This window comes from Sceloporus occidentalis, unplaced genomic scaffold (genome assembly GCF_023333645.1).
Source record: "Sceloporus occidentalis isolate IW3139 unplaced genomic scaffold, rSceOcc1.0.p SCAF_3, whole genome shotgun sequence".
NCBI lineage: Eukaryota > Metazoa > Chordata > Lepidosauria > Squamata > Phrynosomatidae > Sceloporus > Sceloporus occidentalis.
This window is the reverse complement of record NW_028316983.1, coordinates 125,457,300-125,469,931: the sequence shown is the minus strand read 5'-3', so window position 1 is coordinate 125,469,931 and position 12,632 is coordinate 125,457,300. Positions and strand designations below refer to the sequence as shown.

The following is a 12,632-nucleotide window of genomic DNA, read 5'->3' as shown; positions in this document are numbered from 1 at the left end:
CATGTGTTTCACCATGTTCTCAAGCTACTGCCACGTTGCAGAATTAATCCAGTTTAACATTGCTTTTACTGTTACGGAATTCTGGGATCTGTAGTTTGTTGTAGCACCAGAGCTCTGATAGAAGGCTAAATATCTCACAAAACTACAAACCCCACGATACCATAGCATTGGGCCATGGTTGTCAAAGTGATGTCATACTGCATTAATTCTGCAGTGTAGATGCAGCCCTAATGAGATAACATAATGAATTATTGTCACAGCAAGGTGTGAATAGTCTCAAAATGTCTCAGAAATGACAGTTTACCCAGTTTCAGTGAAGGATTCCATCTAGACCTCTGCCTGTATGTCTGTTCGAAAGCACACCCACTGATGCTAGCACCGCTGCATACTCTGCATTATTTTGGGGTACAAATATTTTGTTATATTTTATTACAATAACAGTTACAGAGAGACCATAACCATGAATCTGGAAAAAGTCAGGTGACCTTTAAGTGAACAGTTCGCAGACCTGAGGGCATGTGACAAGGACCTCTGTAACTTTGTGACTGTGAAAATTGCTGCTTCTGCACCCCCTGTGGTAGGCATTTCCTCTTGAAGGTCACAGACAAGGGTTTATTAGCCTAAAGCATTAAGCCAATCATTCTGCTGTGTTTTTCCCACCTAATTGTTGTCCTGACTGCTTGATTAAATCAGTGTCACTGCCATGAACCAAAAATATTCCTTTTCTAACTCTGAAGTTACAACCATCAACCAGATAGGAACTCATTCTTGGAAAATATGTCCAACTGCCTCAAGAGTCTGTAAAAAGCCTGTCTTGGCACTCATTCATTGGGTCAGTCTGAAACCGGGCAAGAAGGCTTCTAGATTTTATATTCACCCCTCAACACAGATGCCATCACCCACGTTTCAGGCAGCCTTGTTGAGCCACTGTTACTTCTATCATCCACTGATTGGAGCTCTGCCTCTAGACTGCTAAAGATATTGTCTTCCCTCAACCTTGCTACAAGCTACTACCTTTAATTTTGTCAGTTCTCTCTCTCTCTCTCTCTCTCTCTCTCTCTCTCTGTGTGTGTGAATGCTATTGCATGAATGGTGATTTTCCCCTTTGCTGTTAGTCAATAAAACTAAGTTGTACTTTGCACTTTGGAGTTACAGTTTTTCAGAACCGTTAGACAAAGGCAAGATCCCAGCTGTTTGAAGTTTCCCAGCATCATCTTGCTGCTATTAATTTCAGCTATTAAAATTCCCTTATTATATATTCATTTGAAGGTGTGTTTCCCTCTGCCTGTAAGGAAGATCTAGCCCTTCCTTTACTGACTAGGACTTTCTCAGGCCTGTTACAGACTGCCAAAATAAAGCTGCTTAAGAGTCCGGAAGTCGCGCCAAAGCTACACTCCATTCCTAAGCACTGGAGTGCAGCTTCGGCGCAGCTTCCAGATTCTTAGGATGCATGCATCATTTACAGCATATCTCCAAAGAGACCTGAAGCAGCTTTATTTTGGCAGTCTGTAACAGGCCTCATTGGTTTTCCCACTTGTGAAAATCTCATCTAGTCTCTATTAAAGGAGTGCCACAATAGTGTGGCCCTGCTATTTGTTTGTGGAATTCCCTACAGACCCAGACAGGCTATTCTCATGATGCTTATGGCTAGCAAAAGAAACCTATCTGAGAGACGAAGGGCTCATTCCCACTATGATTTAAAGTGAGCTGCTGATCGGGTTATATGTGTCTCATTCCCACTTGAAACTGGTTTTGATTCTACTGAGATTGGCTTCAGTCGTGGTGAAGTGAGGCAAATGCAAAAAAACCCGCTCTTTCCCGACACTAATTCTTTGCCTGTTATTTAGAAAAGAATAGATTCCGAAGCATGTTCTACAAGTGGGAATAAGACATCTGAATTGCATCATTCTGGAGAGGAGGGACTATGGCAGAGGGGTGTTTACCATCCCTCTTCAGTTTTTGGGAAATCAGCCATCCCCACCCACCCACCCCTCAGTGCTGCCTTTGTGCTTGTGGTGTGACCTATGGGGGTATGATCATATATTTTCTTTTTATTAAAAAATTGACAGAATATGCAATCCATTGTATTTGCAACTACTTGTGTACCAGGCAACCAGGCCGACTGCAGCTCAGCGAGGCAAGTAGCTGCAAACCAATGGATTGCATATTCTGTCATTTTTTATTTTAAAAAATATAGTTGCCAAGCCAGGCCATTCAAGGGGGTGATGGTGTGCTTGATTCACTCAGGGATGCTGTGGAGCTGCTGGGGTGGGGGTAGGGGTGAAGAGGGAGCTATTATTTTCCCCCTCCTCCTCCTTGGCTTCCCAGCCTTTTCTTTTGAGTAGATCCCAGGCTCCTGAAGTGAAAAAGAGGGAGTGATCCTTCCAAGGCAGTGTGTTGTAGAGGTTTGGATATTGGTTTGGGACTCTGGAGGCTAGTGTTTGAATCCCAGATCAGCCATATAACCTAGTGGGTCATCATGGGCTAGTCACACTCTCAGCCTCAGAGGTTGGTGATGGGAGAGTTCTCCATAACACTCATGCATCCCAGGGGAGAGTCCTCTATGAGGGCACCACCTCAAGCCTCCCCCCCCATGTCCTCCAAGTCCTTCAATGCTGAGAGGGCATCACCTCAAACCCTCATGCCCTCCACGTCCTGTAAGACTGGGAGGGCACCACCTGCCCCATGTGTTAAGTCCTCCTCCAAATGTCCTCCATTCTGAGCATCACTTAGAGAAGCTCTGCATTGACTCCTAGGAGTGATTTTTGGCTTTTTGATTTGGGGATGTCCTCCGTGTGTGTGTGTGTGTGTGTATCTCCCTCTAGAAGGCCCTCCATTTGGGGCATGACCAAGAGGCATGCATTGACATTCCTAGCAGTGCTTTGGGCTTTGATTTGGGAATATCCTCCATATATATATGTATATATATATATACCTGGATGATCCTCCATGGGTGGGGGGGGAATGGCCTGATTCTCCCAGCCCTCCCTTCCCCCTTCTCCCTCCTTCCTTGCATCACTGATGACACAGACGATTGACATGTATTTTGAAGTGACACAAACTAGTGGGAACAACAGTTATGCCAAAAAATGAAGTGATTACAAGGGAGTAATGAAAAGATCCGCTTTCATAGTGGGAACTATGGACCTTTGGGAACCAATTCAATGACACGGAGTGAAGACAAATCGCAAACTGGTTTAAATGTAATTGGGAATGAGCCCTAAGGGAACCATGGCTCCTACTTTCTGTCTTTTAGACCTTGTGCAGTGCCCAGCTTGAGGAGTTTCAGGAAGGGAGGTGGGATGAAAACTAGAGCCTGGAACTGACCTAGTTTCCCTTTCTTGCTTTATAAAAACCCTGCATCCTGCTCATGAAAGGTTTTTGGTCATCTACAGTTTCCTGACAATAAAAACATTACAGTTCGAGCACTGGGAAAAGCAGAGCTTAAGAAAGTTTTTTTTAAATGGAACTTTCAAATCCCCCAGCCAGCATGGTTCCTGGCCAGGGTTGAATTATTTGGAGAATTCTCCTCACAAACAATATCTGGGGAAAGTGACCATTACTATCTTCCCCAAGCAATCCAGTGTAGAATGTGATTTACTAGAAGAGAAATGGCATCTTTCTTGTGCTAATCTGCTTTGGTCAGGCCTCACCTGGAATACTGTGTCAAGTTCTGGGCACCACAATTCACAAAGGATGTTAACAAGCTGGAGCATGTCCAGAGACAGGTGACGAAAATGGTGAAGGGTCTGGAAACCATGTCCTATGAGGAAAGACTTAGGGAGCTGGGGATGTTTAGCCTGGAGAAGAGACGGTTAAAGGGTGATATGATAGCCCTGTTTAAGTATTTGAAGGGATGTCATATTGAGGAGAGAGCAAGCTTGTTTTCTGCTGCTCCAGAGAATAGGACCTGGTCGGATACAAGCTCCAGGAAAAGAGATTCCATCTAAACATTAGGAGGAACTTCCTGGTAGTAAGAGCTGTTTGACAGTGGAACAAACTCCCTTGAAATGTGGTGGAGTCTCCTTCTTTGGAGGTCTTTGAGCAGAGGCTGGATGGGGCTACTGTAAATGTGTGTTCCTGCATGACAGAATGGGGTTAAACTGGATAGCCCTTGTGGTCTCTTCCAACTCTGTGATTCTATGATTCTAAGCATGTTGGAAGTGATTTGTTGATGTTGTGCTTGATTATTATGCTCAGGCAATTTATTAGAATTTCAGCAATAGAATATCTGTTGAAAATTGTAATCCAGAGATGCTCTAGCTGGATTTCCTACATTGAGCAGGGTACAGGACTCAATGACCTATGGGGCCCCTTCCAACTCCATGGTTCTATGATTTTAACTTAATCTTTGTGACTTTGAAGAGTTTCCATCTCATGTCAAACCTGTCTCTTCTCTCTCCCTCCCTCCCTTTTTAATTGAGTATATTAATATACAGAACATCACAGGGCGCTATGACTCTGTGCTGAATAGTTCAGCATCATTTCTTTATTTGTTGTAGGTTTTTAATACAATCCTCAAATTATATTTCCAGGCCAGTTGGGAATTATTTGTCTTTAACTGTTCCAAACATCCATACTGTACAAAAATCAAATGCCATTTCGAGCTAGTTTTGAGAATCTGGCTAAGAAAAGATCATCAAGTAGTTGTAGGGCATTCTTAAAAATGCTGTAGTTGGCTGGAATTTCTTCCTTGGCTGGAGACTGTCACAAAACTCAACTCTTTGTGTTATCTCTTATCAACAAACAAAAATTTGTGTTACACTCAAACAACTCTTGTGTAAACCAGTGATGTAGACACTCCCAGAAGGTGTTTAGAAAGAAGCAGATACCAACAGCAAAACAAACTGGCAAACACATGAGTTGCAAGCCCAAAAGTACAAAAGCAAGGAATGGATAGTAAAACAGTTCTCTGTTAGAAAATATGGTCAAGAAGCAATGGTGTGTGCCTGGAATCCAGTAGTCATCTTAAGCAGTGTAGGCATGGGAGTAGACTTATTGTTAACTTGAGCTGTGTCTGTACATCTGGAAGGTTCTATGGGGAAATAAATATGAAATCTGATTAAGTGACTGGCTCTCCAAGATGGATAACAGTGAATGTTACTCATTAAAAACCCAACATGCTTATAAACTAGCTGCCATCTACTTTGGCCACTTGCTTTAAGGGGACCTAAGCCCCAAAGCTGTGCTTGATTTTGTATTCAGCACCACACAGGACCAGACAGGTTTAAACACTGGCCACTTCTCCTTCCCTTCTAGGTGATAGCTTCTAGAAAACCCAACTCTTCTCCAGCTACAAGTTGTTCTGGGTTTTCAAAAGCAAAGAGTGGCCTTTGATGTCCAGTACACAGCACATTAAGGGGACTTTTATTGCTCCACATGCCCCACATCTATCAAAGGCCCTTATCACATGTGGGGGGTTTGCAGCTCAGATCCGCAGTCACTCCTGTTCTAACAACGTGAAAAGTGATGTTTTTTCACACCAGATCCAAAGTCACTCCTGTCTAACAAAGCTAATTCACGTTAAAACGTGATATTTTATCACACCTGGTTGCCTTTCCGTTGCCCTTCCAAACTGAGGGGGAAGAGGAGTCAATTCAATTCCAAGCAAGTCACGTGATGCGGATTCAAGCAAAGCGGAGTGAATGCACATTGTATTACCACACCAGGACATACCATGCGGATTCAACTTGATTCGAATTGGGACCCTTGCACATGCTCAGTGGGGGTCTGAACGCATTCTGAACCTTTGCACTTCCGGGGGGAAGAGGCTGTCATTCCACTTTCATGTGAATGACAGCCTCACATGAATGACTCCTATTTTCCCATCCCTGGCAGCCAAATTCAAATGGGTCCTCTAGCCCCCATCCATTTCAGCCACATCTACATCTATCCTCCTGCCATTCGCCTCATCTATTTCAACTATATCTACATCTATTTCCCTGTTATTCTCCTCATCCATTTCAGCCACATCTATATCTATCCTCTGTGTCAGAGCCCCCATCCATTTATTATTATTATTATTATTATTATTATTATTATTATTATTCACTGCAAAATAATCAGTGTAGAAGCTACAGGTTTACTTGGAAGTAAATCCTTTGGATCTGAAGGAGACCCGCTTTGGAGGATTGCAAAAATGATCCAGTTTCACTTATTCTCCATGCTCCCTAAAGTACCACCTCCCTGAATCCAATCCACTCTTCTTCCTTTTGTAACAGCTGCCTTCTCTTAGGTTGCATCTGCATTGGGAAATAATCCGGTTTGACTCCACTTTAACTGTCCTGGCTCAGTGCTATGGAATTCTGGGAACTGTAGTATCCTGAGACATTGAGCCTTCTCTGCCAGAGAGCTCTGGTGCCTCAGCAAACTAATAATAATAATAATAATAATAATAATTATTATTATTATTATTATTATTATTATTATTTTAAAAATAAATTATTATTATTACTATTATTTTTAAAACATTTTTTGTTTTTTATTATAATTATAATAATTATTCTCCAGCAAACTAATAAAATAAATTATTATTATGATTATTATTATTAATATTTAAAAGCTTTTTTAAAATTATAATTATTATAATTATTCTCCATGCTCCCTAAAATAAAATACCACCTCCCTGAATCCAATCCACTCTCCTTCCCTTTGTAATAGTTGTCTCTGGTTTAACTCCACTTTAACTGTCCTGGCTCAGTGCTCTGAGTTTGTTGTGGGGTCCTTGTCTCGAGGCTATGGAATTCTGGGAGCTGGAGTTTGTTGTTCCCCCCAGCCTCCCATCTCTCCCCCTAGCCTCCTGTTCATTCCCTCCTTCCCTGTCATCTACCCTTCCGAGCAACGGAAGCAATTGGGGCAAAATTGCAGTGCAGCATCGTGGGAAATTTGCCTCTTTGGAGGTTTGGAGGGGTATACCGGGAGGGAAGCAAAGTTGCATTCCACACCAGACCAATTCGGAGTAAAATCGAAGTGAGCTTGAATGCAGATTCTGTGAATTCACTTTTGTACCGAATTCACCAAAATGAGGAGTTACTTTGGATTCACTGCGGAAGCGCCACGGAAGAAGCTCCCATAGAAATGAATCACATGTGATAACACATTCACATTATGACGTGAATCTGCATCGTTGGACCTGCAGTCACCACAGATCTGAGCTGCAAAATCTCCAAAAAGCTCCGTGTGATACACTACAAAGTGACAACAGAGTGAGGGAAGATGCGTCTGAGTCCAACTGAATGACAAGACCTGGTCTGCCATTTCATTCTGGCTTTCCAAACCACTCTAAGTCCCCCTGCCATCTGATCCCCTTGCTCTCAAAGCTGAAGGGAGAATTCTGATTATCAGTCTGAATATGGGCCAAAAATATAACCAACCAACTGATCAGCTCATGATGTCCCAAACAAGAAAAGAAGAGGAGCAGCTTTAAGAATCTTCATGCCTAGCTGGCCGTTTCCTTCAGGCAATGTTTCCCTGGGGTGGGAGCTTGCAGCTTGGGCCTCTGACATAAACATTCAGAGTAGGTAAGCCTAAAAGCAGCTGTTGTTCCACTTGCAAAATATCAGAATGAAAGTGAGACTATACATGCCTATCTGCTAAACACAAACAGGATAATTCAGAGGAAAAGCTGGAAAAGGTTCTTCTCATCTTTCTTTGGATTTCCAATAACATTTGCTTTGTGATGAAAGAAAAGCCAAATGGAACCAGCTTCTGATGCAGTTTGGAGAAGGTTTCTCAAGAGAAACCCTGCAGTAAGGACTCCATGTGCTTCTGTTATCAAATGCCATGCTACCTTCTCTTGTCCTTTTTAATCAGCCCACCCCTGCATGCTTCTGTTTAATCATTGGTTCTGTGATCCAGGTTTCTGACTTACCAGGAAAGCCCCTGCTAGTGGTAGTTTTGTTCTCTACTAAAGTGCTTTCCGTGCATATTTCCTGCGGTTCTTGTCATCCACTTGCTCTAAGTACCACGTCCCTGGAAACAGATCTTCCTTGGAACCATGAGGAGAGTGGTTCACTGCAGAGAGATGAAGTAACGATAGGTGAGATGGAATGTCACTAGTCACTATGTTTTCTAAGGCAAAGAACTAAACCACCTTCCATCAGTAGATGCAAACAGTGCCACTCAGTCACAGAGCTTTCTTCCTGGGATGGAAGCCCTGTGATGGAGCAACAAACCCGACCAACCACAATGCAGTGGCTAGGGAGGGGAGGCAAAGGAGGGGACAACTGGGCAAACAGCAGGGAGGGGGGACAGCTGGGGGAGAGGAGCAGGCAGTTGGGGGGGCAAGTGAGCAAGTTAGTGGGAGGGGCAGCCCCTCCTCACCAGTAGCCCTCTGCACCTGGTGTCACCAATACAGGGAGAGGTGGGATACAAATAATAATAATAATAATAATAATAATAATAATAATAGTGATGCGACTGTGTGGATGAGATATTTCCAAGATCCTGCTATCCTCTACTGCTCTGCTTATATATTGCAGATTCAGGTCCATGACATCCTTGATTGAGTCTAGTCATCTGGTGTGTGGTCACCCTCTCTTTCTGCTGCCTTTCCTAGCATTATTGTTTTTTTCCAATGGTTCATGACTTCTCATGATGTGGCCAAAGTATGTTAGCCTCAATTAAACTGTCTTGGCTCCCAGGGCAAGTTCACATTTAATATGTTGAAGGACCTGTTTATTTGTCTTTGATATTCTCAGCATTCTTCTCCAGCACTACATCTCAAATTCTGTCTGCATTCTTCACAGTTCAGTTCTCACATCCCTACATGGTGATGGGCAATAAAATGGTGCTCAGTTGTATATCTTTACTTTTTAGGATCTTGTCTAGTTTTTTCATCACTGCCCTTCCCTTTTCTAGTCTTCTTCTTGACTGCAGGCTCCTTTCTGATCGGTGTTTGATCCAAGGTACAGGAAATCTTTAACTATGTGATTTATTCATTGTCTAGGTTGAATATATGTAGATCCTCCATGATCATTATTTTTGTTTTCTTTATTTTCAGCAACAAGCCTGCCTTTGTACTTTCTTCTTTGATGTTCCTTAGTAAAGAACATTCCGTGAAAAGTTATGGAATGCTTTTAAAGACATGGGAGTGCCACTGCATTTGATAATCCTGATGAGAAATGTCTACTTAGGACAAGAGGCAACTGTTAGAACAGAATATGGAGAAACAGAATAGTTTCCAACTGACAAGGGGGTCAGGCAAGGCTGTATATTAGTACTCTACTTGTTCAACCTATATGCAAAAGATATCATACAAAGAATAGGTTTAGACTCAGAATAAGGAAGACTAAAGACAGAGGAAAGAACATCAACAGTCTAAGATATGTAGATGGTACCAGACTACTAGTAGAAAATATCATGGATTGAGACTAATACAACGTTTTTCTCATATAGACAAATGCAGACTAGTGAACACATTTGAATGATTTAGAATGAGAAATGCAGAAATCAAGCATTTTGCAAGAGTTTACATAATTTCCTTTTTGACAAGGATATCTCCATGCTACTGTACATTTTTCATGGGTCCCTTTCCATGTGTGCAGTGCAAAGCTAAGGCTGCTCTGTTTCCTCTCTATGCTTACCCAAATGATGAGTATCCTCTCTCACTTTCATGATCTCAGCAAACTTCTCTGGGGCAACACATTTTCGAGAGTTCAGTCGAACCTCCAGATCAGAAAGACTGGACACCAGTTTTTCCAGGGGAGAACCTGAAAGAAAGAGGAGACACCAGCCTTACAGTAAGGAAATTTTATATCCTCCCAGAGATCTCAGCACAATTTCCTCCCCAAGTCAACTGTTATTTTTTGACACAATGTGAATTAAGTGGCCTGGGCTATTGCCTCTGCCAGCTTTTTCAGATATGCAAAATACAGCAGGTCACCAACTGGGAAAGCTACTTGATAATACCCTCCCAGAAGCTTCTTCAGATATAGGAAAATGGTCACTGCAAACCTAGTGCCTTATTTTGCAAATGGCCTTCAAATTGGTCTAAACAGCAGAGGAGGTGGTTGCTTCAAGCTGGCAGGTCTTGTTTGCCAGGTCCCCCTCCCCACTCTTCTCCACAGAGAGAGGAGGTTGTCCCATCCTCAGAGGTTGTCCTATCCTCAGAGATATTCCCTGAGAAGTGTAGGCATGCCTCTCTCTCTGTCCTCCACACTGTGCCTACCTGTCTCATGACCCTTGTCCATCCCATATTATCACATACAAAATTCTCTCCATAGGCTGTATTACAAAGAAGGCAAAATGTCTGTGAGGACTATTCTCCTTACTCTCTGCCTTGGTGAAGCCTTGGAGGCTTCACCAAGGCTTGGAGGCTTCTCCAGGCTCCAGCAGAGCAGCAGCAACTAGGCAGCATAAGCTTTCTTAGACAAGTATATTTCCTCAGATGCATCATTCAGTCAGGACTCAAGTACGACATCTCCATATCTTTGAATTCTACTGTTGTGTGCCTTTTTAAAAAAATAATTTTGACTCCTAGTTGGTTGTGTCCTCTATTTTTATTGAATGTCCTACATTTTCAGGAAAATTTTGTCCTACATTTTTTCTATGTTTGTTCCGGTTTGGTGGTAGCAAATTATGGCAACCCTATTCTTGGGGGATGTCTCCAACCAATCCATGCCAATATTTTTCCCATGTCTGAGCTACTGCTAGAGTTTCCTAACTCTAACAGGCCTCTGGTTCTGACGGACATATCTCAAAGGCAGAACATGGGAGAGAATGCCATAAGTAGCAGTGGATACCCAGTCTCCTTACTTGTATTGAAAAGAGAGGAGGGGTAGGGAAGAGGTTGTGTATGCAGCTATGAGCATGCTATTGATTGTGATTTATTAAAGTCACCTTGAGGAAGCTGCCATCCCACATGACAAGCTGGCAGCCAACAGCCTGGCAGCAGTGCTTGGAGCCCAAAGAATATTGGTGGTCTGGGATGATTACCAGTGTGCGGGAAGATCCCAGCAGCCACAACCTCATGCTAATCTTCATGTTTTATCATTTTTGAGGTAGCATTCATTCACTTGTATCCCGTTTCAATACAAGGGAGGAGGCTGGGTGTTTCCTCCAATGAGCTCAGGGTGTTATCCATAGTTCTCCTATTCTCCACTTTATCCTTTCAAAAACCCTGTGAGACAGAAAAGGGGGCTCAAGGACACCCCGTGACACCCATGGCTCAGTGAGAACCTCAACCTGTATCTTCTAAATTTTGATCTATCATTATACTTATTACATGATATTGTCTTACAAATGAATGTTTACAGTATTTTTAAAAAGCTTTTTTAATCCTGGGAGTGCAGGAGTGTTTGTTTGTGTACGTGGCGGTGGTTCCCAGAAATCTCTTGCCCCATAATACTTTTTTAAAAATATTTAAAACTTTTTAATAAATCATTTGAAATCTAGCCCCAGTGTCTGTAAAATGTGTTTCTTCTGGAACAAAAAATGTATGAGTAGGTTTGTGTGCTGTGGAGGATCCAGAATAGCCATCTGGTCCAATATGCAAAGGGATCTTGTAGCCTTTGAGACTAATTGAAAGAGAGAAGTTGGTAGCATGATCTTTCATAGACTTAAGCCTACTTCCTCACATGTACGGGGAACAGGAAGTAGGTGTAAGCTCATGCTACCAGTTTATCTCATTCAGTTAGTCTCAAATGTGCTACAAGATCCCTTTTGCACTGGTTTTCCAGAGTAACATGTCTATGTCTTTGGATTCTATCACCTAGTCCAAGGAATTGTACAGTGTACAAGGAAGTGTACAGTCAAAATATCCCTGATAGATGGCCATCCATCCTCTGTTAAAAAACCTCTAGTGGCATTCACCACCTTCTGAACCAGTCTTTTCCAGTACTGAACAGCAATTATCACTACCAAGTTTGTTCTAATGTTTAGTAGAAACCTCTTGTAATTCTGATCCCTAGTTTGGGTCCTATCCTTTGTAGCAGAAGGAAATAAGCTCACCACTCATAACAGACCAGGTAGCTGAAAGAAAGCCCAAATATCTGGCTTTTGTATCACTTTGTCAAGTTGAACATACACAACTCCCTCAGCCATTTAAGGGAGCACAGGTCAACCATTCTTCATACAGCTTGGTTTCCATAATCTTTATGATCTTTGTTACCCACCTTAAAATATTTTTAAATATTTGGGAAGAGGAAAAATGGATCTCCACAACAGGATGAACTCACCTGCATCATAATTTTGGGACACCTTCAGGGAGAACATGCTAGCTGCTAATCCAGAGCCATAGGAGAAGACTCCAATCCTGGAGCCAGCCAGCTGCTGGGCAGAGTACCTACAGGATTTCAGAGCAATTCCAGAATAATTTTAGCAGAATTCTGCAGTGAAAAACCATGTTTCTAATTTTTTTCTGCTTGCCTATTGGCAGTCTTTAGCAAAGGCACAATGACATCAAGTAAGAACAAATGTTTGTTCCGTTTAAAATATAGCTCAGTTGAAAGTTCATTAGTCATCCATCCTGGTTTCTTGAGACACCTCCTATTTTTCTTCCTGACTGGAACTGTTTTAATTTGTGCCTTCAGTATCTCCCTTTTGAGAAACTCCCATCTGTCTTGAACTCCTCTTTTAGTATACCTGACCATGGGATTACCCCCAGTATTTCTCTAAATTTATTGAAGTCAGCT

The 12,632-nt window shown here is 42.3% G+C and overlaps 1 protein-coding gene across 1 annotated transcript in view; it reads right to left on the bottom strand.

Moving 5' to 3' along the window:
• Positions 1-4,454: 4,454 nt before the first annotated feature.
• HMGCS2 (3-hydroxy-3-methylglutaryl-CoA synthase 2) overlaps positions 4,455-12,632 on the bottom strand; it is a 36,440-nt gene continuing 28,262 nt past the window's right edge. Inside the window, exons 7-10 of the mRNA XM_089516087.1 lie at positions 12,177-12,283; positions 9,585-9,710; positions 7,871-8,013; positions 4,455-5,035 (exon numbers count right to left, since the gene is read on the bottom strand). Of these exons, the coding sequence (XP_089372213.1) occupies positions 7,907-8,013; positions 9,585-9,710; positions 12,177-12,283 (340 nt within the window). The 3' untranslated portion in view covers positions 4,455-5,035; positions 7,871-7,906. The remainder of the gene's footprint in view (positions 5,036-7,870; positions 8,014-9,584; positions 9,711-12,176; positions 12,284-12,632) is intronic.